The 27,960-nt window shown below is 42.4% G+C and overlaps 1 protein-coding gene across 5 annotated transcripts in view; it reads left to right on the top strand.

Moving 5' to 3' along the window:
- Window positions 1–27,960, top strand: part of arnt2 (aryl-hydrocarbon receptor nuclear translocator 2) — a 503,920-nt gene that overhangs the window by 231,982 nt on the left and 243,978 nt on the right. For all 5 annotated transcript variants that reach the window (XM_068017713.1, XM_068017714.1, XM_068017715.1 and 2 more), the window contains exons 8-9: window positions 13,230–13,306; window positions 26,639–26,773. In XM_068017713.1, the coding sequence (XP_067873814.1) occupies window positions 13,230–13,306; window positions 26,639–26,773 (212 nt within the window). The remainder of the gene's footprint in view (window positions 1–13,229; window positions 13,307–26,638; window positions 26,774–27,960) is intronic.

Below are 27,960 nucleotides of genomic sequence, written 5' to 3' on the forward strand. Positions count from 1 at the left end.
TATAGTTCTAAGTCAGGATGGTGTATGACTTGGAGGGGAACTTGCAGGTGGTGATGTTCCCATGTATCTGCTGCCCTTGTCCTTCTACCTGGTAGAAGTCATGGATTTGGAAGGTGCTGTTGAAGGGGCCTTGATGAGTTGCTGCAGTGCATCTTGGAGATGGTACACACTGCTGCACCGTGCGTCTTTGGTGGAGGGAGTGAATGTTGCAAGTGAAAATGAATGTTGCCCACAACGGGCAAGATACGAGCCGTACCAAACCAGCCTGTGCTTGCAAAACTCAAAACACAGTGCCCATGTGATTCCACGATTGACAACCTTTGCTAAATAATCCAACAGTGTGCTAAGAATTATGCTGACAGCCAATTTAAGATTAAAGTATGGCTCGCAGTGTGGCGCATTTGGGCGTACTGGAAGCTACATATATTAATACACAGGGCCCTGCTATTTGTAGACAGAATATTTACAAACATTGCGCCTTTTTCAACTGAACAAAATAAGTGACAGCCATTCGCTGGTTCATTTCTCAGGGCAATGCCTTGATCAATCAGAGTCAAGCTGTCTGGTTTAAATTTCAAACAAAGCTTGGCAGTTAACTGTCAGTCACTGTAAACTGGTGCATTCTCCATGGCAACACCTCTACCAATCAGAGTTCACCTGCCAACCAATTAGCACACTCTTCTCATGCAGTATAAATTGTTGTTTTCCCTTACATTGGTTATTCTTGCAGATTGTCCTGCTGAGTGCAAGATGAAGAGCTTCAACAACATGTCTCTATTTTCAGCAATACTCAATGTTGAAAGTGGTGAATGGTGTGCCAGTCAAGTGGGCTGCTTTGTCCTGAATGGTGTCGAGCTTCTTGAGTGCTGTTGGAGCTGCACCCATCTAGGCAAGTGGAGAATATTCCATCACACTCCTGACTTGTGCCTTGTAGATGATGGACAGGCACTGGGGAGACAGGAGGTGGGTTACTCATAGCAGAATTCCTAGCCTCTGACCTGCTCTTGTAGTGACAGCATTTATGTGGCTGGTCAAGTTCAGTTTCTGGTCAATGGTAACCCCCCCACAGGATGTTGATAGTGGAGGATTCAGTGATGGTAATGTCATTGAACATCACAGGGAGATGGTTAGATTCTCTCTTGTTTGAGATGGTCATTGCCTGGCACTTGTGTGCCACTTATCAGCCGAAGCCTGGATGTTGTCCAGGTCTTGCCACGTATGGACATGGGCTGCTGCAGTATCTGAGGAGTCACGAATGGTGCTGAACATTGCGCAATCATCAACGAACATCCCCACTTCTGACCTTATGATGGAGGGAAGGTCATTGATGAAGCAGCTGAAGATGGTTGGGCCTAGGACATGACTCTGAGAACTCCTGCATTTATATCCTGGGACTGAGATAATTGACTGCCAGTAACCACAATCATCTTCCTTTGTGCTAGGTCTGAGTCAAACCAACGGAGAGTTTCCCCCCAATTCTCATTGACTCCAGTTTTGCTAGGGCTCCTTGATGCCATACTCTGACAAATGCTGCCTTGATATCAAGAGTAGTCACTCTCACCTCACATCTTGAGTTCAGCTCTTTGTCCATGTTTGGACCAAGGCTGTAATGAGGTCAAGAGCTGAGTGGCCCTGGCAGAATCCAAACTGTCATCACTGAGTAGCTTATTACTGAGCTAGTGCCGCTTGATAGCATTGTCGACGACCCCTTCCATCACTTTGCTGATGATCGGAAGTAGGCTGATAGGGTGGTAATTGGCTGTGTTGGATTTGTCCTGCTTTTTGTGCACAGGACATACCTGGGCAATTTTCCACATTGCCAGGTAGATGCCAGTGTTGTAGCTGTACTGGAACAACTTGGCTCGGGGCGTGCCTAGTTCTGGAGCACAGGTCTTCAGTAATATTGTCGGGCCCATAGCCTTTGCAGTATCCAATGCCTTCAGTCGTTTGTTGATATCACGCGGAGTGAATCAGATTGTCTGAAGACTGGCATCTGTGATGCGGGCGACCTCGGGAGGAGGCCAAGATAGATCATCCACTCGGCACTCTGGCTGAAGATGGATGCAAATGCTTCAGCCTTTAAATTTGCACTGATGTGCTGGACTCCCCCATCATTGAGGATGGGGATATTTATGGAGCTTCCTCCATCTGTAAGTTGTTTAATTGTCCACCACCATTCACGATTGGATGTGGCAGGACTGCAGAGCTTAGATCTGATCTGTTGGTTATGGGAGCACTTAGCCTTGTCTGTTGCTGCTTCTGCTGTTTGACATGGAAGTAGTCCTGTGTTGTAGCTTCACCAGGCTGACACCTCATTTTGAGATATGCCTGGTGCTGCTCCTGGCATGCCCTCCTACACTCTTCATTGAACCGTTGGTTCCCCGGCTTGATGGTAATGGTAGAGTGGGGGATATGCTGGGCCATGGGGTTTCAGAATATGGCTGGTAAAATCAAGGAACATTAGGCCACAAAATGATTTTATGTGCCGGTATTGCCTTTGAGTGGGCTTGTTGCTCAGTACATTTCTAATTTTGTTATTTGCCTTTTTCACAGAACTATAAAATAGACTGTATTGTGCTACCATTTTTGTCAGTAATTGAAATTTCTAATGCCCAAAATGAGACTTATACAACATAGATCCATAAATATATATTTCACAACATTAATGCATCTATAAAGTTATAGTTTAGGTCTTCAAGTTTTTACTTGAATTGTTCCTGGAATTCCTTGCTTGCTGTAGATTAAGCATGCATCCAGCTTGAAGTTTGTCTTCATGTTGACATGTAGTGGCTTTGAATGATTATGAAATTTGATGAGAGTACATGTGATATAATGGGGTATTTTTACATCAAACTGTGCTTACAATCTAGGGATATAGCACTGGGCACTATCGCCCAATTGTACTACAAGTTTGGCATTTGTTTGCAAGTCACTCTAATCATATCTTCTCCATGTCTTCAAAACCAAATGAAGTAAGTTGAAATAATTCTTAACCATCAACTATTTGAAAGTTTAAATAGGTAAGATGAATAACTGTAGACATATAAAAATTACATTTCCAACAGAGATATTAACTTGGGTAAAGTTCTGGGTCTGTTGAAACTCCAGGCCCTGGACATGTCAATATATACACAGCCCAAGTCAAAAGTGTCAACTGCTAAGAGCCACTCAGTTACAAAAAACAATTTTTTCTAATTTGACCTTGAGCAATACTATGGGCGATTGGCTGGTACGTAATGAATTTCTGTCATTTCAGTGTTAAATCATCACCAGGAATGGAATCGGCAAGATAAATGCTTTTCTATGCTTTAAAATTAAAAGGGTATTAGGAGTCTGGTTTAGCAGGATATCTATATTTGTGTCATCCAATGCAACAGAAAAAACTGCATTTATATAGTGCCTTTCATGACTTTAGGAATTTCCAAAGTTCTTTGAAGTGTAGTTACTGTTGTAGTGTAGGAAATGTGGCAGCCAATTTATACACAGCAAAGTTCTGCAAACAGAATGAACTAAATGACCAGATAATCTGTTCTGGTGATGTTGGTTGAGAGATATATTTTGGATGCTGGGAGAACTCCCTTGCACTTCTTCCAAGTAGTGCCCTAGGATCTTTTATGTCCACCTGAGAGCATAGATGAGACCTCAATTTAATATCTCATCTGAAAGACAGCATCACTAATAGTGCAGCACTCATTCAGTACTGCACTGAAATGCCAGTCACGGTATGGGCTGAAGCCTCTAGAGTGGGACTTGAAACCACGATTTTCTAGAAGTTTAGAACATTCGAACATGATAAAGGGAAATAACCAAAGTGGATGTGGCTTTGTAGAGAATAAAACTCCTAGTACAGAAGCACAATATTCAAAGTGTTCAAAATTATTGCTGTGCAAATCATTTTTATCGCCATCAGAATAGACTATAAATGTATCTCCTTACTCCTTCATTTTCTCATTGACTAGCTGTGCCTCATCCCATCATGTCTTTTCGCTTACTTCCTCAGATTGGCAGTTCACATCCCATCTGGTACAACTGTCCCCTTTACGCTAGCTAATGCAGTTGTACTACATTTAACTAAAACTCATCATCAATATATCAAAAATCTATCATGACTCTGACTAATGGATTTCAATGTTGGCAAGTGTGAGGTCATCCATTTTGGACATAAAAAGAGAGAACGGAGTACTTTCTAAATGGTGAAAAGCTGGAAACAGCAGAGGCTCAATGAAACCTGGGGGTCCAAGTACAAAGATCATTAAACTGTCATGGACAAGTACAGAAAATAGTTCAAAAGACGAATGAAAATGCAGGCCTTTATATCGAGACGATAGAATACAAGGGGGTAGAAGTTATACTAAAGTTAAACAAAGCCCTGGTTAGACCACACCTGGTGCACTGTGAGCAGATATGGGCACCACACCTTTGGAAGGAGATATTGACCTTGGAGGGAGTGCAGTTTAGATTTACCAGAATGAAACCTGGGCTTACCTGGGTTGAATTATGAGGAGAGATTGCACAAACTAGGATTGTATTCCCTGGAATTTAGAAGACTATGGGGTAATTTGATCAAAGTTTACAAGACATTATTAGATGGAAACTATTTCTACTTGTTGGAGTCTAGGACTACGTCAGGAGGGTGGGGACATTGTCTAAATATTTGAGCCAAGCCTTTCAGGATAGCTATGTCTGCCTTTTTGTGGGATATGTACAACGTTCCTTGTCCAGTCCTACTCAGGTCCCCTCCCTCACCTCTTTTCTGATACATTGATGATTGTTCAGTGCCATTTCGTGCTCTTATCATGAACTGGAAAATTTAATTGATGTTGCTTCCCATTTCCACCCTTCTCATGATCCATCTCTGACTCTTCCCTTCCCTTCCCTTCCTTGATTTCTCATCCTATCCCCAGAAATGGAGACAATCAACCAATATTCACTATAAGCCCACGGACTCCCACAGCTACCTTGACTACGCTTCCTCACACCCGGCTTCCTATAACGACTCGATTCCATTCTCCCAGTTTCTGCACCTCCGTCGCATCTGTTTGGACGATGCAACCTTCCATACTCGCACTTGCAATTTGTCTTCCTTTTCCTTCAGTCAAGGATTCTCCCCCCACCCCCGCCACCCGTGGTTGGCAGGACCCTCGACCATGTCCGTTCTGTTTCACGCACTTCTGCTGTCATCCCTTCTCCTCCCTCCCAGAACCACGATAGGGTTCCCCTTATCTTCACCTTCCAGCCACCAGCCTCCATATTTAACGGATCATTCTCCACCATTTCTGCCACCTCCAGCGTGATGCCACCACCAAACATATCTTCTCCTCCCCTTTCAGCATTCTGATGGGATCATTCCCTCTGTGTTACCCTAGTCCACTCCTCAGTTATCCCCAACACCCTCCCCTTCCCAGGACACCATTCCAAACATAAGAACATAAGAAATCAGGGCAGGATTTGGCTACTTGGCCCCTCGAGCCTGCTCCACCATTCAAGAAGATCATGGCTGATCTGATTGTGGACTTAACTGCACTTTCCTGCCTGTCTATAACCATTTACTCCCTTGTAGATCAAAATTCTGCCTTGAATATATTCAGACTCAGCCTCCACTGCTGTCTGGGGAAGAGAATTCCAAAGATTAATGACCCTCTGAGAGAAGAAATTCCTCCTCTGTCTGAAATGGGAATCTCCTTATTTGGAAACTGTTCCCCTTAGTCCTAGATTCCCCCACGAGGGGAAACATCTTTTCAGCATCTATCCTGTCAAAACCTCTCAGAATCTTGCATATTTCAATAAGATCACCCCTTATTCTTCTAAACTCCAATGAGTATAGGCCCAACCTGCTCAACCTTTTCACATAAGGCAATTCTTTCATCCCAGGAATCAGCTTTGTGAATCTTCTCTGAATTGCCTGCAATGCAAGTATATCCTGGATAAATAAGGAGACCAAAACTGTACGTAGTACTCGAGGTATGGTCTCACCAACAGTAGTAGCAAGACTTCCCTCCTTTTATACTTCATCACCCTTGCAATAAAGGCCAACATTCCATTTGCCTTCCTAATTACTTGCTATACCTGCATGCTAACTTATGTGATTCATGTACAAGGACATCCAGATCCCTCTGTACCGCAGCATTCTGCAGACTCTCGCCATTTATATAATATTCTGCTTTTCTATTCTTCCTGTCAAAGTGGACAACCTCACATTTTCCCACATTATACTCCATCTACCAAATTTTTGCTCATTCACTTAACCTATCTATATCCCTTTCTGTCTGTTATGCTTTCGCCAGTTTTGCTGGCTATTTATATATCTGATTTATCTCAGAGAAATGCAGATATCACACTTGTATTAATCACCAACTGGTTTATTTACAGCACTTTAAAATATCCCAGCACATACAAGATCTCAGTACAATGTCTTCTCAGCACAGTCTGTGTTTTGTAGAACATCCTTGATCTGTCTCTGTTTAGTTTCAGTTTCAAACTCTTAAGCTTCATCCATAGGCTTAAGCAATCATACACATGATGGGATTTGAACTCATGTCCCCAGGGCATTAGCCTAAACCTCTGGATTACTAGTTCAGTGACAATACCACTACACCATCATCTCCCCTAATATATTGCCCCCAACACCATGAGCTCTTATCTATGCAGTAACTTTTTATATGGCACCTTAACGAATGCCTTTTGGAAATTCAAATACTCTACATCTACTGGTTCCTGTTAATCCACCCTGCTTGTTACATCATCAAAGAACTCTAATAAATTGTCAAACATGATTTTCCTTTCACAAAACCATGTTGAATCTGCTTGACTATATTCTGATTTTCTAAATGTCCTGCTACTACTTAATAATGGAATCCAGCATTTTCCCTACGGAGTGTCTCCTGACAATGCAGAGCGATCGCCGACATTATTCGTGTGTCCGAACATTTGCCAGCTTGCCAGTATGAATCCGCGCATGCGTGCGGCGACGTCACCACGTAATGACGTCCAAGTGTTGCCTCACCTCTCAAAGACCGCGATTGCCGCATGCATGCCCCCCAACATTATCCCGCGATCGCCGCTTCCCTTCCCCAGTCCTTCTCCTGCCCGTCTGCTCACCACTCCATCCCGCCACTCCCAACAGCTTGCTGCTATGTCCTGCTGCTCTTGACTGCTCGCCGCTTCTCCCCCTCGCCGTTCGCACCCTGCTTTCTCCTCCCCCTCCCCGCCTTTCCCCGCTGCTTCTCCAGACAGCAAAGCAGGGAGCAAATAGTGGGAGGGAATGGCGAGCAGATGGGCACGGCATAGGACAGTGGGATGGAGTGGCGAGTGGGCGGGCATGGGAGGGAGCAGCAAAGGGAAGCAGCGATTGCAGGAGTGAACGGGAAACTGAATGCAGTGATTGAGACGGCAATTGCGAGAGGGAGCAGGGTACTGTTTGGGGGTAAAAACAAGAAATGCTGGAAATACTCAGCAGGTCTGGCAGCATCTGTGGAGAGAGAAGCAGAGTTAACGTTTCGGGTCAGTGACCCTTCTTCGGAACCCGGTCACTGACCCGAAACGTTAACTCTGCTTCTCTCTCCACAGATGCTACCAGACCTGCTGAGTATTTCCAGAATTTCTTGTTTTTATTTCAGATTTCCAGCATCCGCAGTATTTTGCTTTTATTTTACTGTTTGGGGGGGGCAGTTGGAGGCGGTGATTGTGGCCATTGAGGAGGCTTAGGTTCAATTCGGTTTTGTGTCAAATTTAGCAGCACCATCTTTATTACTGGCAGCTGCCTGAGACGTTGCAGACAGTGACATTTCAGTCGATAAGGCTGCATTTGTGTATGTGTCAGTACTGCGCCACCTAGTGGTTGTGTTGTCCACAAACGCAGCCTTTTCCCAATGACAGATGCACTTACATCGTTCCTCCCCTTCCGCCCCTCAGTGGTGTCCATTTGCAGAGCTCCCCCTCTTCCACTACACCCACCCCCCCCCACAACAGTATCCACTTGCAGAGTTCCAAGCTCCCCTCACAGCTGCAGATTAACCTTAGTGATAATGCTCGATATTGAAAAAATTCAATGGGATAGCAAGGCATAAATTACCTTACCTAACCTTTGGAGGCACCGAGGACTCTCGCCGTGGTGGCGCCAGCTTTGCAAGGATGGGAAAGTGAAGGTACGTGATGGTAGGATCATGGCGAATTGCATTGTAATTCATGCAAAACGGTATTTAACATATTTAAAGTACAGTCCCATCACAGAGTGGTGGAGGTGCCGCCACGGAACTTCGCCGCCTCTGGAAAGATCGGAACCCGGCATTACAGCATCAGGTTCCGTGGGCGGACGATTCGGCTCCGATTCTCCAGCTCCCCCCGCCATAAAACCTGCCTTCAGGCTGAGCACAAAATCCAGCCCATTAACTCTATTTCTCTCATCACAGATGCTGCTTGACCTGCTGAGTGTTTCCAGCCTTTACTGTTTTGCTTTCAGGAAAATTAGGAACCACTTCTATACACAAAGGGTGTTAGAAGTTTGAACTCTTTTCTGCCAACATCATTGATGCTAGATCAATTGATTTTTGATGTGAGATTAGTAGATTTTTGTCAACCAAAGATAGTAAGCTTTATGGGGCAAAGGCAGATATATGGAGTTAGGTCACAGGTCAGCCATGATCTCATTGAATGGCAGAACAGGCTCAAGGGATAAATGACCTACTCCTATCCCAGTCTTCCTATATTCCTACATCTGTGGCATGCTTTGACTTTATACAAATCTATACAATTTATCTTCTCAGCATTGCAGTGCTTAAACCTTTGCATATTTTAAATGCCTGTGTGCCTCTCCTATTTGATGCTAGTTTATAAGGTTATTGATCACATATAACCTATTTGCAAAAGTTTGTTTGCCGTTAGTTGTACATAGTTTGCAAAGCACTGAGTATAGTTGCTGAATAGATATGCTTAGTAATGGTTTAATCTCATCCTTTTAAGCTTAAAATATAGAATTAAGATTAGGCTGTTAGAATCGCAATCTCAAATATTCTGGGCTGCACTCCTGCTGCATTATGTATGTCTGTGTTTTCAATTCCTACTTTCATCTGTTGAGATTATTGATGAATAGTCAGTGTACTGGTGTTTTCTGGTCCTTGAAATATGTTAAACTGCATATAGGAAGCCACAGAGCTAAATCCTTTTTCTAGTTCTCTCCTTGTATGATTGCTCTTGGCCCACCACAAGTATTCTACTTTGCATCACTGGAAAAATACTTAAACAATTCAGTTTTAAAAAAATATCCTTTTACTCTTTAAAGGAGATGTTTAGCTTGGTGGTCTGTTTGTGGAGTAATGGCCAGAATGAAATAATAATCTATAAGTCAGAGTTTATTTGCAAATCTAGTCATGCAGACCCAGCACCTGCCAAGAATGAGACACATTAATTTTGTCATATGAACATTGATTTTAAACTGTTGCTGGAACGAGGAAATAACTTGTTAAACAGATCAGCCGTGGCTGAAAAAAACATTTACATACTTACAGACAGTGCTTGGAGGGACAAAGAGGCTATTCCCTACTCCAATTTAACCCACAATGAACTTTGAGCACCAGTATTGTGTGCAAGAAGAGACACTCCATGGTCGACTAATGCAAGAGAATCCACAAACAGACGTGGTCAGACCAGCCAGTCACATGACTAACTTGCTTGGCAACCTGGGTTTTTCTGAATTGTATGAAGAGTTTGAACTGAGAAAGACTGTTTGCTGCTGGAGTGAGAAGACCTCCCTGACTGCTTCCATCTCTTTCTCACAAGCCCCTGGACCCACTGACGACACATGAACTTCAAGAGAGAAAAGTCTCCTACATCGAATAAGGTTTACGAAGAATACTGGGCCCCAATGATAAAGCAAGACCTACCTACAATCAAGGACTTTACAGGGAGCTCGAAGAACAGTAACCAAAATCATCTTCAGATATTGCCTCAAACCTTTCCACTTTATTTCTTCTCTTTTCTGTCTATATCTGCATGTGTGTATCGTATATGCATACTAGCGTGGCCACGTGGCGTATTTTTTGGCATTAACTGAATTAGAGTTTAAGTTCAATAAAGTTCAACCTTTTTTCTTTAAACCTAAGAAAACCTAAACCTGTTTGGCTAGTTTCTTTGCCTTATAATTGGAAGTTAGTGAACAAGGATTCATTAAGGGGGAGCTAAAAAAAACAGTGTGTTTAAAATTAAACCCTGTTACGTTAAGACCAGGTGAAGGCTGAGGGGGAACCCTAGACACCTTTCTCACCTGGATTTAACAATCTTAATGCTCATTGGATTTCTTTTTCCAATCCACAAGGTTATTCTATCAGAAAGGTATTTAAATTTCCGTAATTGAACTTGATCAGAAATGAAATCGACATTACGAGCTGAATTTTACACCACCCCAGCATCTCAGATGGTGGCGTGGAGGAGGTGTAAAATTGAGAGGGAGGCTCCGGGAGGCCTACCCGCCCCGCTTCCGCCTCCGGCCAAGTTTACGGCGTCGAGCGGGGGGATGGGAAATGGCCTGCCCGCCCAAGGCCAATCAAGGCTCTTAAGTGGCCTCTTAATGGCCCTCGCCCGCCTCAACGGGTATTTTACCCGTGGCAATAGGGCGTGCTGGGTACGTGAAAGGCCGCCCAGCGATAGCTGCCGGCCTTTCCACGCCCCGGGGAGGGCGTGGGGACATGGCAGTCAGGCACAGGGTGCCCAATTGAGGGCCGCCCTTGCCCCCCTCCCCCCAAACAACCACTCCAGCCTCACCAGGGAAGGACCGATCCCTCTGGTAAGGCAACCCCAACTTACCTTCCCTCCAGGCACCCTGGCGTCAGCTGGGCTGCAGTCCCAGCAGCAGCCACCGCTCCCAGCTCACTGAGCCGGCACCTCCTCCGTCAGGTGGGTGGAAGTCCCGCCTTGGAACACTTAAAGCCTGGGGACCTGTAAAATCCGGGACGAATCCCCGGGCTAGGCGGAAGCGGGTTGGTCGGTGGCGAATTCCCGTCCACCTAAGGTAAAATCCAACCCTACAATTCAGCGTTCAGGAGGCCTATTTTATCCACCTGACATAATGTTTATCAAAAATACTGCAGATACTTGGTTCATGTACAAGGAAATTAGAAACTTTGAAATTGCTACACTTGAGGTTGGAGTATCATTTAAATTAGAGCTTCAATGTTTGTAGGAAAGTTTCTGTTGAAAAGCAAGAACAACTTGTATTTATGTAGCACCCTTGAATGTAGAAAAACATCCCAAGGAACCTCACAGGAGTGTAATCAGGCAAAAATTGACACATAGCCAAATGTAATATTAAGACAGGTGTATAAAAGCTTGTCACTGAGGTAGGTTTTAAGGCGTATCTTAAAGGAGGAGAGGGAGGGAGGGAGGGAATTCCCGTGCTTAAAATCTGGATAGTTGAAGGGACAGTTGCCAATGATGGAATGAAGAAAGTGGAAGAGGCCAAAGCTGGAGGAATGCAGAGTTTTCAGAGGTTGTAGGACTGAAATTACTGAAAGCGTTCTACATGCAATCACCTCCCTTAAGTCAGGGCTAAACATTGTAGCCCTGGCAGCGTAGGTTTTTTCATTTCTTATTTTTTCAATAAATAATTTTGATCCTGTTAATAAACTTTGTCATTTTCACAGAACAAATTGCACACATCACTTCTTTCTTAACATATATGCTTTGCATCTGTAATCCAGCAAAATAACATTCAAATAATGTGAAATTGTTTCCATTTTGTAAAAAAAATTGTTGTGATCAATTTATTTTTACATTTCCTGGCCTAAAAGATAGTGCTGAATATTTTTGCATATGTTTTACTGTGACTTCTTGATAATTGAATGCTCCTGGTAAATAGTTTGATAAGATATTGTAATAGGTATTCACTTATGTATTGACTCCTAAATTGAGGGCACTTAACCCACTAATATAAATGCATGTTGTGCATTATTTCTGATTGGTTTCAGGTCTGGTCCTATTAGAATTCTAATGTTTTGTTATTTAAATGTATTACTATAGTGATGTTAAAAAGCAGCTTGTTAACTCTGCTTCTCTTTCCACAGATGCTGCCAGACCTGCTGAGTGGTTCCAGCATCTGCAGTATTTTGCTTTTATATTGCTAACTTCTTTGATCCATCCTGTGAAGCCCCTGTTAGTTCCTCCTTCTTTGTGCTTGTGTGCAAATGTGCATTCAACATCTTCAAGCTGTTAAAAGCTTCTGGCATGGAGGATTAAAAAAGACTGGTTCCTGATTGGTGGAATTTGAATAGCCGGGGAGCAGTCTTTGCCATTCTGCTAGGCACGCAATTTTTACTTCTCGTGCTCCCTGTGCAGCATCGATGTAGCCAGCCAGATGTCTTCTACCTTTCCCATAGGAAAAGCCCTTTAAAGTGGGAGTTATATTGGCAACAATAGAATATTCTTACAAACATCTCAAGCTTAAGATTCTCATTCTTGTGTTTAAATCCCTACAGGGCTTTGTTGTCCCATCCCCCACTCACTGTCTTTATCAGTTGCTTCATGCCTACAAGGACCCTCCCCCTCTTTGATCTACTGGCTTTGAACCCTTGTGCATTCACCCTAACTTCGCCCTGCCTTTGGTGGTTGTGCTTTCAGCTGCGTCGGCACCATGCTTATAAGCCCCTCACCCCTGAATACCCTCAGTACCCAACTCTTGAACCAAGCTCTGGTTGCCCCTTGAAATATTCTTTGACTGAGCATTATTTTTGATCACCTGTTTATATATATTTAAATAATTTTAATATGTATTTTACAAAATAATACAATTCCTCCTCATTTCTTTTTCCCGAATTCAGCAATGAATTGTGTCTGTTATGCAGTGGATGATCACTTCCAACACAGGTTTGTCTTGTAAGAAGTTATCATGTGATAACTTACTGCTGTCGTGATACCAGAACTCCACGTATACTTGTTCACTGCAGGCAGTCGGATGTACGGGCTGTTAGCTGCCATTAATCTAATCCATTAATCACATTTTTGCAGTTCTATTTGACAAACATAATATGACCATGAAAGGGTGTGTGAGGTCCCCATGAAATCCAAAGGCTGGAAAATTATTCTGTTGCATAAACCATTCAGTGGTTTGACTGAATAAGGGTCAACCTGTTTGTTACCATGTACAGGATAGATATTGTCAGAGGGTTCAACTATAATAAAGTGATAGCATAACTGATGGCATTTGTTAACAATAACAGGGCGTCATATTCTTTGTTTGGCAGGAATGACCCTTCCAGAGGAGGAATCAGATGGCGGGCAAAGCAGTAAATTTTGCCTTGTTGCAATTGGACGCCTTCAGGTATTTTAATACTAGAATTGAGGAAAGTCATATAGTTGTATCTTTTCCCCAACAGATGGCACAAACTTATCAATTCTGCTTCATTTCAGACTACTACAGGAGAAGGCAAATGTGCGATTTATATATAACTTCATACAAATTGCATACTAACTTTATAAAGTAAACCTGGTGAATTAAAAACCTCCTCGAGCCATCCTCAGCTATAGCTATTAGAGATTTTTGAGGATGTAACTAACAGGGTAGGTAAGGAGAAACCAGTGAATGTAGTCCATATATATTTCTAAAAGGCATTCGACAAGGTGCTACATAAAAGATTATTACACAAGATAAAGGCTTATGGGGTTGGGGGTAATATATCAGCACGGATAGAGAATTGGATATTGTACAGGAAGCAGAGAGTTGGGATAAACGGGTCCTTTTCAAGTTGACTGGCTGAAATGGTGGGGTGTCACAAGGATCGGGGCTGGGGTAACAGTTTTTTACAATCTGTATTAATAGCTTAGATGAAGTTACCACGAGTAATGTATCCAAGTTTTCTGTTTATAGAAAGCTAGGTGGAAATGTAACCTGTGAGGAGGACACAGAGGCTGCAAAGGGATATAGACAAGTTAAGTGGGTGAGAAATCAGGTGGCAGATATCATATAATGTCGGGAAATGTGAGGTTATTCACTTTGATTGAAAGAATAGAAAAGCACAATATTTGTTGAATGTGAGAAACTTTTAAATGTTGATGTTCAAGAAACACAGAAAGTTAGCATGCAAGCACAGCAAGCAGTTAGAAAGGCAAACGGCAGATTGACCTTTATCGCAAGGGGGCTGGAGTACAAGAGTAAGGAAGTCTTGCTGCAATTGTATAGGGCTTTGGTGAGACCGCACCTGGATATAGTGCACAGTTTTGGTCTCCTTATCTAGGAAAGGATATGCTTGCTTTGGAGGCAGTGTAATGAAGATTCACTAGATTAATTGCTGGGATGAGCAGATTGTCCTATGATGAAAAATTGAGTACAATGGACCTATATTCTCTGGAATTTAAAAGAGTGACATTGAAACTTACAAGATTCTCAGAGAGCTTGACAGTTAGATACTGAGGTTGCTTGTCCTGGCTGAATGATCTAGAACAAGCGGGCATAATTTCCAGGTAAGGAATCATTTAAGACTGAGATGCGGAGAAATTTCTTCACTTAGAGGGTTGTGAATCTTTGGAATTCTCTACCCCAGAGAGTCGTGGATGATCTTTTGATGAATTTATTCAAAGATGAGAGATAGATTTTTGAACTCTATGGGAGTCAGGGATGTGGGGATCGGGTGGGAAAGTGGAATTGAGGTCCAAGATTAACCATGATCTTATTGAATAGTGGAGCAGTCTCAAGCCGCCATATGGCCTACTCATATTCATGTTTCTTATCTTCTTAACAAAATAGAGACAGGTGAAAATGGATGTGCCATTTTATTGCACTTTTTCTTAAAGAAAAAGATTGTAACACCAAACTCACCACCCCAGCAATAGTGAGTATGTGTTTCTTCCAGGTGCTTTTTCATACCTGTTCTTCAGGTTGAGTAGAAAGTTCTGATACAGGAAGGAACTATTTGGGAAAAGCCTGATACTTACCCCACCCAACTCTAAGGTTTCAAAAGCAGGTGTGTTAACTGGGGTGGGTCGGCAACTCAGCAGGAACAGATCCATGTAATTTCTGACAATCCTTGCACAGCAAACAGAATGTTTTTCAAGAGGAACTGTGCCTTACATTGAAGGGAAAATGATCAACAACAAATTGAAATTTTGGTCATGTAGAAAACATGTGAAAAATTCCTTTATTTTGCAATTGTCTGTACATTACACTGGGGACTTAATATACCACAAGACACGGCTGTCTAAATATTTTTTTAAATGCTGTTTTTACAGTTGCCGACTGAGTTTAGTGATATTTTTCAAGGTTTGTTCTTTTCAAAAATGTTGAACTTCTCAGATGTGGTGGATTCTAAATTAAAAACAGAATCTGAAATTTAATACCAGGCACCTTTCCAGAATTCAGTTTTATCCTAGAATCATTTTATTGTGCAATTAATTAACATGAATGCGTTCCATTAATGGCTTAAGCATTCCATTTTAATTGGCAATGTTTACAGCTTTGTACTGCTAGAAGTAGCGAATTTCTAACATAGAATGATGCAACACAACAAATTCGGCCCCTTGTGCCTGTGCAGGCTCTTTGACAGAGCTATCCGATTAGTCCCACTCTCCTCTTTTCCCATAGATCTGCAGGTTTCTCATTTTCAAGTAGGTATCAATTCCCTTTTTAACATTACTGTTGAATCTGGTTCCACCACAATCTTAGGAATTACATTCCAGACAGTAACAACTCTCTGTATAAAAAATTTGCTGCTCATTTTCCCCCTGGACTTTTTGCCAATTATCTTGTGTCCTCTGGTTCCCAACCCTCCTTCCAGTAAAAAAAAGATTTTTGCTATCTACTCTATCATACACCCTCATAATTCGAACACCCCTATTAAATCATCCTTTAACACAACGTCTATCCACGTAACTGAAGTCCCTCATCCCTGGTGCCATTCTAGTAAATCTCCTCTGCACCTTCTCCAAGGCCTTAACATCGTTCCTTGCATGTGGTGCCAAAATACTCCAGTTGAGGCCTAACTATTGATTTATAAAGGTTCACCATACCTTCATTGCTTTTGTACTCAATGCCTGTATTTATAAAGCCCGTGTATTTTAAAGAGCCTGATTAATTAATCCTGCCATCTTCAAAGAACCCCAGCTTCTCGATTCCAGCACCCCCATTAAAATTGTGCCATTTAATTTATATTGCCTCCTTATTTTCCCTTCCAAAATGTGTCGCTCAACCTTTGTCTCCATTATATTTCACCTGCCACATGTTTCCCCATTTCACCTGTCTGACTATGTCCTCCTGAAGTTTTTTTACTATCCTTCTCAGAGCTTACTGCATTTCCAAGCTTTGTGTCATCTGCAAACTTTGAAATGATTTCTTATACCCAAGTCCAGGTCATTAATATATATAAAAAAGAGCAGTAATCCTCATACCAATTCCTGGGGACATCATGGTATACTTCGCTCCAGTCTGAAATGTAACCATTCAGGACTTCTCTGCTTCCTGTCTCCAAGGCTATTTTGGATCTGATTCCACTGTCCTTTTAATCCCTTGTTTTCCATTTTGCTAACAAGTCTATTATGTGATGCTTTATCAAATGCCTTTTGAAACTCCATAAACAGATACATAACATCAAGTAATATAGAAAGAAAGTGGGCGTTCTCTCACTGCAGTGTGCATTTTGTAAACAGTTGCATTCTAATTTTCCTTTATGTTGAAATGCCAAACTCAGATCTGAATTCTAGCCAGTACTGAACATTAACAGTGCTGACCATTTTCATGTAAGGTCTGATGTTAACCACAAGGTCAGGTGTGCACCACAAATTAGCTTTCGAACCATAGAACAATTACGGCACAGAAAAAGGCCATTCAGCCCATCGTGTCTGTGCCAGCCGAAAAATCTAGCCGCCCAATCTAATCCCACGTTCCAGCACCTAGTCCATAACCTTGCGGGTTACAACATTTCAGGTACATGTCCAGGTACCTTTTAAAAGAATTGAGGGTTTCTGCCTCCACCATTGTTCCTGGCAGCGAATTCCAGACATCCACCACCCTTTGGGTGAAAAGTTTTTCCTCATGTCCCCTCTAATCTTTCTACCAATCACCTTAAATCTGTGTTCCCTGGAACTGACCTCCCCGCCTGGGTAAACTGGTCCTTCCTGTCCACTATCTAGGTCCCTCATAATTTTGTACACCTCAATTAATTCTCCCCTCAGTATCCTCTGTTCCAGGGGAAACAACCATAACCTATTCAATCTTTCCTCAAAGCTGCAACTTTCAAGCCCTGGCAACATTCTTGTAAATCTCCTCTGTACTCTCTCCAGAGCAATAACGTCCTTCCTGTAATGTGGTGACCAGAACTGTACGCAATACTGCAGCGGTGCCTAACCAGCATTTTATGCAGTTCCAGCATCACATCCCTGCTTTAGTATTCTGTACCTCGGCCAATAAAGGAAAGCAATCCCTATGCCTTCTTCACCACTCTATCTACCGGTCCTGCCACCTGCAGGGACCTGTGAACATGCACTCCAAGGTCTCTCAGTTCTTCTACCCCTCTCAATATCCTCCCGTTTATTGTGTATTCCCTCGCTTTATTTACCCTCCCAAAATGCATTACCTCAAACTTCTCTGGATTGAATTCCATTTGCACTTTCCCGCCCACTCAACCAAACCATTGATATCATTCTGGAGTCTACAGCTATCCTCTTCACTATTAACTACACGGCCAATTTTTGTGGCATCAGCTAATTTCCCAATTATGCCTCCCACGTTTAAGTCCAAATCATTAATATATACCACAAACAGCAAGGGAACCAACACTAAGCCCTGTGGAACGCCACTGGAAACAGCTTTCCATTCGCAAAAACATCTGTCGACTACAACCCTTTGCTTCCTATCACTGAGCCAATTTTGGATCCAACCTGCTACATTCCCCTGTATCCCATGGGCTTTCATTTTACTGACCGGTCTGCCATGTGGGACCTTGTCAAATGCCTTACTAAAATCCATATAGACCACATTCACTGCACTACCCTCATCAATCCTCCCTGTCACTTCCTCAAAAAACTCAATTAAGTTAGTAAGAGATGCCCTTTCCCGAACAAATCCATGCTGACTATCCCTGATTAATCTGTGGCTTTCTAAGTGGCAGTTTATCCTGTCTCTCAGAATTGATTCTAACAATTTATCCACCGAGGACAGACTGACTGGCCTATAATTATTTGGCCTAACCCTCGCACCCATTTTAAACGATGGTACAAAGTTCGCAGACCTCCAATCATCTAGTACCTCGCCTGTATCTAGTGAGGATTTGAAGACGATCCTCAGTGCATCCGCTTTAAGTAGAGAGTCATTAATAACATTGTCAGATTTTAAAGTAGTGATTGGTATCATTGCATGGTCCTAAAGACAGCTTTCAGAAGCTTGACCACTGCGTTGGAACACAGTGTTGAGGGAATCACGCACCTGTATTTATAAGTAAGGAGAATTGTTAATGAGAAGTAAAAATTTATCATCTGTCGTGTGTTTAATGTTTGAAATGAGTATAAACAACAACTTAGAAACTGGCAAAAGCTAACAGCTCCTAAAAGGGAGGCAATTCCAAAATGGCTGAGTATAAGCTGACGTTAAAACAAGTATTTACACTGACATTGCAGTAGAGCATACTTTTAATTGTCCTAATCTATTGGGACTTTTGTATGCCCAACAGTCCTCGTTTTTTTTTGTTCTTAAAGGAAGAACAAAATTACACTTCGTTTCCCAAAAGACCAACCAAACCCCAGCTTCCCAAAAGCTACTTCAAACTCATTCTTCCCAGTTTACAGAAGTATCTGGTTCAGTTCTCAAAACATTCTACTCTTTCCAGTTTCCCAACGTAGTACAGACATATTTTCTGCTACTGCAAATTTCTCATTACTTGATGGCATTGTTTTGTCCTCCTCCTCCCCCACAATTCAGTCTGGCAATTCAGCCCTTCACCCTCTTCCTCCTCAATTCTACCTAGCAGCCTTCTCATCACAGTTAGGTTGGCACTTTCTCCCCCTTATTCCAGTTAATGTTGTGAATCTCCTCTCTTCCCTTCCCCTCCCTTCCAAGTGCGGCACCTGGATTCCCCATGATGTGCTACTCCTCACTGTACCTTTTCTGCTGTGATGGCAAGCAATTCATGTTGCAGCATAGGACAAGAATTTCTGATCTTGCAAGAACTCCCACCCACAGTGCGCAGCAACATGCGACCACTCAAAGCAACAGGGGATGGGTGTTCAGGAAGGTTGCTCGATAAGGGGTGGGGAGGAACCTGGTTCCTGTGGAAATGCCCAAGATGCTTACTGTCTTCATCCAACACAGATAGGATGTATGAAATTGTCCTTTACATTTCCTAATCTTTTAAGGATTGCATTGGATGGTTAAATTTTCAATTGCAATAGATCTTGGTTGTGGGAGGCAACTGCATGCTGTACAAAATCCAGTGTTACTTGTTGCTTTGTTTTTTAAATATACTTTTATACTTAACATCCATGGCCTCATATTTAATATTATTGAGTTTATTTATATTTGACATTGTTACTCCCAATCTCTGCAGTGCATACTATTATCCTGCTTGTTATAGAGCACTTTGCTTTGATAACATTTTACATTCTTATGTTTTAATTAAAATGCCTGCGGTACTACTTGCTGCTCGTGATGTTTCTTACGTAAAACTCCTAAGCCCTGAAGTTTGCTCAGTTATTTTCAAGGATGAAATGCAGTTGTACCATGTGCTTTTAATCTCCTTTTTAAAAGCCTTTTGACCCCCAAAGCAGCTGCCAGTTGAGATTTTTTGTAAGTTATTGTGGGTCTATAATTGCACTCAAATTGAAAAGGAATCCAGGAAAACTAAAATCAGATTTATTATTAACTTTTGGATGGCCCTCGAGATGTAGCTATCCCTGTCTGAAAGTCCTGCACATGACGTGCTTGTATAATTGCAGTTGAACAAAGGACAGACATTTTTGTTGAGTGCGAGCTTTTGTTGACTTTCCCCACCAGCCTATTTTAATTTACTTTTGTCCTTCCAATTCGGTTCTGATTCTGCACACCATTCCTGATTCAAGACTCTCACCAACATCTCTGCTTCTGCTTCCCTGGAGCTAGTCTGTGGGAGGTATAGTAAAACAGCTTGAGGTGGACCTGCGCAGTGATTTATTTGATTTTTAAAAAAAAAACATTTCCCAGTTTCTTTCCCTTCTCTCTTGGAGAGCAGTCCTACAGGTGCCAGCAGCCCTTGGCACCTTGCCCAAGTTCCTGTTCTTTGTGTGTGAACCTAGACAGCGCGTGTTGATAGCCAAACCCAATCCTTTCATCACCAACATCCATATGAGCATACTTTTTTCCAACAGCGTCATTGGCTAACACTTGAGCAGGAAAGCTAGTTGATTTATCTCTTCCTTAGTCCTGGAATGCTGAAGCTACCTCAACTCTAGCCCGAACCGAACCCAAGTATAGAACCTGGAGCCATCCTGGTCTGTATGGCTCATCATTGGGCAGTCTGTTTATTGACTAAGTCATCAGAGTCACAGTTCTTTCGTAGTAAGTGAATACTCTGTATTAAACACTAGGAAGACACGGCTAAGATCAGGAGCTCATGTAGGGGTCTCTAGGTTCCTTTCCACTCTTTCATTACACAGCCCATTTGAGCATTGATGTAGTTCACTAATAGTGGACAGTTTTAAAAGCTACAATGTGTCTGCAATTATAGTCACAATGCAAGCATCCAACAGACTGAAAATGGTGTTGTAAATGAGAGAAAGTGCTGGAGATCACTGACCTGCCTCGAAGAAATATTTCACTATTTTGGCAGTTTTAAAAAATAATTGTAAGTTTAGAACGAAGCATTCTGTATAAGCTGAAGTAGATTGATGAAAGTCCTAATAAAACACAGTATAGCCTGCCCTCTGGTTGGCTCCAGATCATATTGTTCCAAGACATTATCCCCAAAACATTCTATGTACTCCTCATCTAGGCTACCACTGACCATCTGATTTTTCCAGTTTATATGTAGGTTAAAATCCCCCATAATTATCACTGTACCATTCTGACAAGCTGCTACTATTTCTTCCTTTATACCCCGTCCTGCAGTGTGGTTAATGTTAGGTGGCTTGTACAGCATTCCCACAAGTGACTTCTTGCCTTTATGATTGCTCATCTCTACCCAAACTGCTTCGACATCCTGGTCTCCTGAACTTAGATCATCCCTCTCTATTGCGCTAATACCATCATTAATTAAGAGAGCTACCCCTCCACCTTTTCCTAGCTTCCTGTCCTTCCTAAATGCCATGTACCCTTCAATATTCAGGTCCAAATCTATGTCGTCCTGCAGCCATGTCTCTGTAATGGCTATCAGATCATACCTATTTATTTCTATTTGCGCTCTCAGTTCATCTGTTTTGTTTCGAATGCCATGTGCATTCAGATACAGAGCCTTTAGTTTTGACCTCTTATTATTTTTGTAACCTCTACCCTTATCTGTTCATTTACTCTTAGATTTGTACACTCTTTCCCTTCCTTTCACAGTCTGTTTATCATTTCCCATATTAATATCTTTCTCGCTTGCCTTGTCTATATGCCTTGATTTACCGTATCTTCCCAAATTTGATCCCTTGCCCCCACTATTCAGTTTAGACCCTCTCTACTTCCCTAGTTATGCGGCTTGCTAGAACACCGGCCCCAGCACGGTTCAGGTGTAGACCGTCCCAATGGTACAACCACCACTTTCCCCAGTACTGTTGCCAGTGCCGCACAAACCGGAACCCACTTAGAGTCATAGAGCACAGAAACAGGCCCATCGTTCCCGTGCCAGCCATCAAGCACCTAACTATTTTAATCCCATTTTCCAGCACTTAGCCCGTAGCCTTGTATGCTGTGGCGTTTCAAGTGCTCATCTAAATACTTCTTAAATGTTGTGAGGTTTCCTGCCTCTACCACCTCTTCAGGGAGTGCGTTCCAGATTCCAACCACCCTCTGGGTGAAATAATTTTTCCTCAAATCCCCTCTAAACCTCCTGCCCCTTACCTTAAATCTATATCCCCTGGTTATTGACCCCTCCGCCAAGGAAAATGGTTTCTTCCTATCTAACCTATCAATGCCCCTCATAATTTTGTATACCTCGATCATGTCCCCCCCCTCAGCCTTCTCTGTTCTCAGGAAAACAACCCTAGCCTTTTCAGTCTCTCTTCATAACTGAAGTGCTCCAGCCCAGGCAACATCCTGGTGAATCTCCTCCGCACCCTCTCCACTGCAGTCACATCCTTCTTATAGTGTGGTGCCCAGAACTGGACACCGTACTCCAGCTGTGGCCTAACTAGCGTTTTATACAGCTCCATCGTAACCTCCCTGCTCTTATATTCTGTGCTTCGGCTGATAAAGGCAAGTATCCCATAAGCCTTCCTAACCACCTTATCTACCTGTGCTGCTGCCTTCAGTAATCTATGGGCAAGTACACCAAGATTCCTCTGACCTTCTGTACTTCCTAGGGTCCTACCATCCATTGTATATTCCCTTGCTTTGTTAGACCTCCCAAAATGCATCATCTCACACTTCTCAGGATTAAATTCCATTTGCCACTGCTCTGCCCATCTTACCAGCCCATCTATATCGTCCTGTAATCTAAGGCTTTCCTCCTCACTATTTACGACACCACCAATTTTTGTGTCATCTGCAAACTTACTTATCATACCTCCTATATTCACATCTAAATTATTAATGTACACTACAAACAGCAAGGGTCCCAGCACCGATCCCTATCGTACACCACTGGTCACATGCTTCCACTCGCAAAAACAATCCTCTGCCTCCTGCCACCAAGCCAATTTTGGATCCACTTTGCCAAATTGCTCTGGATCCCTTGGGCTCTTACCTTCTTAAGGTCCCACATGGGAGATTGGTTATCAAAAGCCTTACTGAAGTCCATGTAGACTACATCAATTGCTTTACCCTCACCTGCACATCTAGTCAGCGCCTCGAAAAATTCAATCAAGTTAGTTAGACATGATCTCCCCCTGACAAAGCCATGCTGACTGTACCTGATTAATCCCTGCCTCTTCAAGTGGAGATTAATCCTGTCCCTCAGAATTTTTTCCAATATTTTCCCAACCACTATTGTTAGACTCACCGGCCTGTAATTACCTGGTTTATCCCTGCTACCCTTCCTGAATAATGGCACCCCATTTGCTATCCTCCAGTCCTCTGGTACCTCTCCTGAAAATTTGTGCCAGAACCGCTGCTATCTCCTCCCTTGCCTCACATAACAGCCTGGGATACATCTCATCTGGGCCTGGGGATTTATCCACTTTTAACCCGCTAAAACAGCTAATACTTCCTCCCTTTCAATGCTAATATGTTCATGTATATCACCAGTTCCGATGAAGGGTCACTGACCCGAAACGTTAACTCTGCTTCTCTTCCCACAGATGCTGCCAGACCTGTTGAGTGGTTCCAGCATTTCTTGTTTTTATTTCACAATCCCCCTCCTTGATCTCTACACCTATATCGGCCTTCTCCATAGTGAACACAGATGCAAAGTAATCATTTAAAACCTCACCTATGTTCTCCGGCTCCACACACAGATTGCCACTTTGGTTCCTAATGGGCCCCATTCTTTCTCTGGTTATCCTCTTGCCCTTAATATACTTATAAAATGCCTTAGGATTTTCCTTTATCTTGCTTGCCTGTGTTTTTTCATGTCCCTTCTTCACTCTCCTAATTACATTTTTTAGTACCCCCCTACACTTACTCCTCTCGTACCGCCGCTGTTTTCAGCACTCAGAATCTGCCATAAGCTTCCTTTTTATTCCTGATCCAATCCTCTACATGCCTTGACATCCAGGCTTCCCTAGACTTGTTGGTCCTACCCTTCACCTTAACGTGTTCATGTTGGCTCTGAACCCTCATTATTTCCTCTTTGAATGACTCCCACTGGTCTGATGTAGACTTTCCTACAAGTAGCTGCTCCCAGTCCACTCTGGCCAGATCCTGTTTTATCATATAGAAATCGGCCTTCCCCCAATTCAGTACCTTTATTTCCGGCCCGTCTTTGTGCTTTTTCATAACTACCTTAAATCTTACAGAGTAATGGTCACTATCCCCGAAATGCGCCCCCATTGACACTTCTACCACTTGTTCAGCTTCATTCCCTCGGATTAGGTCCAGTACTGCCCCTTCTCTCATTGGACTTTCTACGTACTGGCTCAAAAAGCTCTCCTGTATGCATTTTAAGAATTACACCCCCTTTAAGCCTTTTACACTAAGACTATCCCAGTTGATATTAGGTAAGTTGAAATCCCCTACTATTATTACCCTTTTGTTTTTACAGCTCTCGGAGATTTGCCTACATATCTGCTCCTGTATCTCTCCCTGACTGTTTGGAGGCCTGTAGTACACTCCCAGCCAAGTGATTGCCCACTTTTTGTTTTTAAGTTCTACCCATATGACCTCATTTGAAGAACCTTCTAAGATATCATCCCTGCTTACTGCAGTAATTGACTCCTTGATCAACAGTGCAATGCTGCCATCTCTTTTATCCCCCTCCCAGCCACACCTGAAGATTCTATACTCTGGAATATTGAACTGACAGTCCTGCCTCAACCATGTCTCTGTGATAGCAATAATATTATAATCCCATGTGCTAATCAACGCCCTTAATTCATCTGTCTTACTCGTAAGACTCCTTGTGTTAAAATAGATGCAATCCAGCCCTGGATTTTTCCCTTGTGCCTTAACAGGTCTATATTTGCTCTGCCTTCCAGACTGACTCAGTTTCTCTTCTATATTTGACAGAGCATCACCCCCTACTGTACCTCCAATCTGTATCCCATTCCCCTGCCAAATTAGTTTAAACCCCCACCCCCCCCCAACAGCACTAGCAAACCTCCTAGCAAGGATGTTGGTCCCATTCCGGTTCTGGTGCAACCCGTCCAACTTGTACAGGTCCCACCTTTGCCAGAAACAGACCCACTGATCTAGGAAACTAAAGCCCTCCCTCCTGCACCATCTCATCAGCCACGTATTCATCTGCTCTATCCTCCTATTTCTAAACTCACTAGCACATGGCACCAGGAGTAATCCAGAGATTACAACCCTTTTGAGGTCCTGCTTTTTAATCTGTTACCTAGCTCCCTAAATTCTTATTGCAGGACCTCATCCCTCTTTTTACCTATGACGTTGGTACCAATGTGCACCACGACCTCTGACTGTTCACCCTCCCCCTTCAGAATGTCCTGCAGCCGCTCCGTAACATCCTTGACCCTAGCACCAGGAAGGCAACATACCATCCTGGAGTCACGTTTCCCTGCTCTCAATGTTGATTGTGCGCATCTGATGCCACTTTTTGATTTTTCCGTGCTCCGCTTCCCCTGTGCTCCTCTCTCTTGCTCTGTCTCCAGTCTCTGACTCTGGGCTTTTGCCGCACTTTTTAGAACTCCGCTCCCGCCGTGCTTCTCTCTCTCTCTGCCAAAGACACTGTTAGCAAGGAAATCTGTCATTTACAATTTGCCAACAGTACAAGAAGCATTTGCCGTTCCATTTTCAAGGGCAGAGCCGCGTTTAGATTGTTTTTCATTTTTGAATGTTTACCAAAGCATCCATCAAGCAATAACAAAAATGACAGTTCAGTAAAATCTTTCTTTGTGGTATCTGGTTTCTCAGTATCCTCCAAAATAAACCTCAGTGAGAATCAAAGTACGATCTTGCGTCCATATATACATGTTTTCAAGCATCTGGGGATATCTGAGGATAGTCTCCCTGGAATAGATTGTGGGCTGACCCACAAGGAATTAGACTCACAGCCAAAAGTATCTCTTGCATTCATCATAAGATATTCTTTGCAACATTATGGGCTGGTATCTTAACACATATCCCAGTTGTGAAATCATACAGTTTCTAATATTTGTCATAAATATATACAGCTCGTCCTACTAATCTGTAAAGAGCAGATTGGGTTGAATGTTTTGATTTTTTTTTTAAACACGGTACTTTTTTGTGCTACCCTAATGTTTCTGTCTTTGTTCCCTCTTTCTGTTCATTCCTTACCACTCCTATTTTTGTTAGATAAGGGTATCAAGGGTTACACAACTAAGGTAGATTGATGGAGTTAAGATACAAATCAGCAATGATGTACTGAATTATGGAACAGGCTGGAGGATTGAATGGCCTCCTCCTGTTCCTTTGCTCCTCCCCAAGCAGCCAGTTGCCTCTATTTAGGAGGATAGGAAATTATGCAGTGAATTAGAAAAGGCAAACTGATTGGTTTCTGAACTACTGCCTCTCCACATCGCCAATCGAGGAGGGAGGAGGAAGCTTTTAGGAAAGTACTTAATTTGAAAAGTAATTTTGAAGTCTTTTACCTCAGGTCTACTGGTTTAAAAAATACATTAATCCTTCTACTGTGTAGGAGGAATTATGAAATTCATTTTTTGTGTTGATCTGCCGTATTGCAATTCCCTTCTCTGCAAGCTGATGACAGTCATTGAAATGACTGGCTCATTGCACTTCCTACAGCTTTTCTGCCCTTAGTACCAAACAGAAGGTATCTGAGCTGTGTAATTGAATATAGGCTGAATACACAGCAGTACCTTGGTGGCATGAAACCTGAGACAAAAAGATAATACTTTTTGCCTTTTAATGCAGTATTGCTCCTATGTTACATTTAATTCTGATAACATATTTTCTAAGGTAACCAGCTCTCCTGTGTGCATGGATATGAATGGACACGCCATCCCCACAGAGTTCCTGTCCAGGCACAATTCAGATGGACTCTTTACGTTTGTGGATCATAGATGCATCACTGTCATTGGCTATCAACCACAGGTTAGTTCCTGTATTCATGTATTTGCAGTCTGGTTTAAAGCTCTCCTTATTGATGGAAGGACTTTTTTCAGTTTCAGTGTTAAACCTGAAATCTGGCATGATTTCAGTCACACTTTACACAAATGAAGTACAACGTGAGGACCACTTGAAGAGATTTCATGAGGGCAATAGTATTTAATAACCCAGATCCAATGGAAAATAATGGCGGTAACTCTGGAGAAGCAGCAGACTGAAATTGCAATAAAAGACAAGTATACATAATGACCTGTGTAGTCTTAGGATTTGCTGAGTACTAAATTGCAATACTGCTTTGAGCTGTAGTCAACTCGTGTGTCAAGCTTGAGGAGTTAGTACAAACAAATATCAATGGGCGAAATGCAGATAAGAGCCAACAAAACACTGTAACTTTGCCTAATTTTAGTCAAGCCACAAAAAAAACTGTAAAATTGTTTACTTTCTTTCAGTTTCGGGAAATTTCACAAGTGTAGAATTTTCCAAGTATAAGTTGCTCATCACCTTTGATCTTCAGAGCCACAGTGTGTGTAATATCACATCAGGCATCTGTTCCTGAGCAGTTCTTTTGAACTGTTTATTGCTATTGACTTAAGCAAGGTTAAAGCCAAAAATAATTGTGACTATCTCATTTATTTTTATGAAAAGCTAACATCTCTAAAATCAATCCTGCATTTAGCTGACTTAGTTTAGTCCTATTTCTGCAGCTGCTTTTGCATTATTCAGAAGTACTTGAGATATTTGAAGGCTCTAAAGCAACAATAACTTATATTTATATAACACCTTTAACATAATGAAACATTCCAAGGTGCAACAGGGTAGAGCATGTATTGGGCAATTACACTTGCAGTTAAGTTAGAAAGTCAAAGATCAAAGCCACAGAATGTTGAATAGTCACACCCAGAAACAGGTCTTTTTTTGTGTCCATTAGTGAAATCAACAAAGCAAAAATGGAGCTGCAGAACCCTGTGACATACATAGATAGGACTGAGGAAAGCCCTCACAGTGAAGGAGGAGCACTTGGTACTCCGTTTTTATAAATCAAAATGCTATATTTACTTCAGATTTCTTCCGTGCCAATTTTACCACCAACCTCCCTCCTAAGGCGAGTGTCCCAGCCTAGCTTAATTAAAACTGAATGTGTGTGCGACTTCAGGATTGCCTAAGAGCTACTT

The sequence above is a fragment of the Heterodontus francisci genome, chromosome 38 (assembly GCF_036365525.1).
Source record: "Heterodontus francisci isolate sHetFra1 chromosome 38, sHetFra1.hap1, whole genome shotgun sequence".
Classification (NCBI taxonomy): Eukaryota; Metazoa; Chordata; class Chondrichthyes; order Heterodontiformes; family Heterodontidae; genus Heterodontus; species Heterodontus francisci.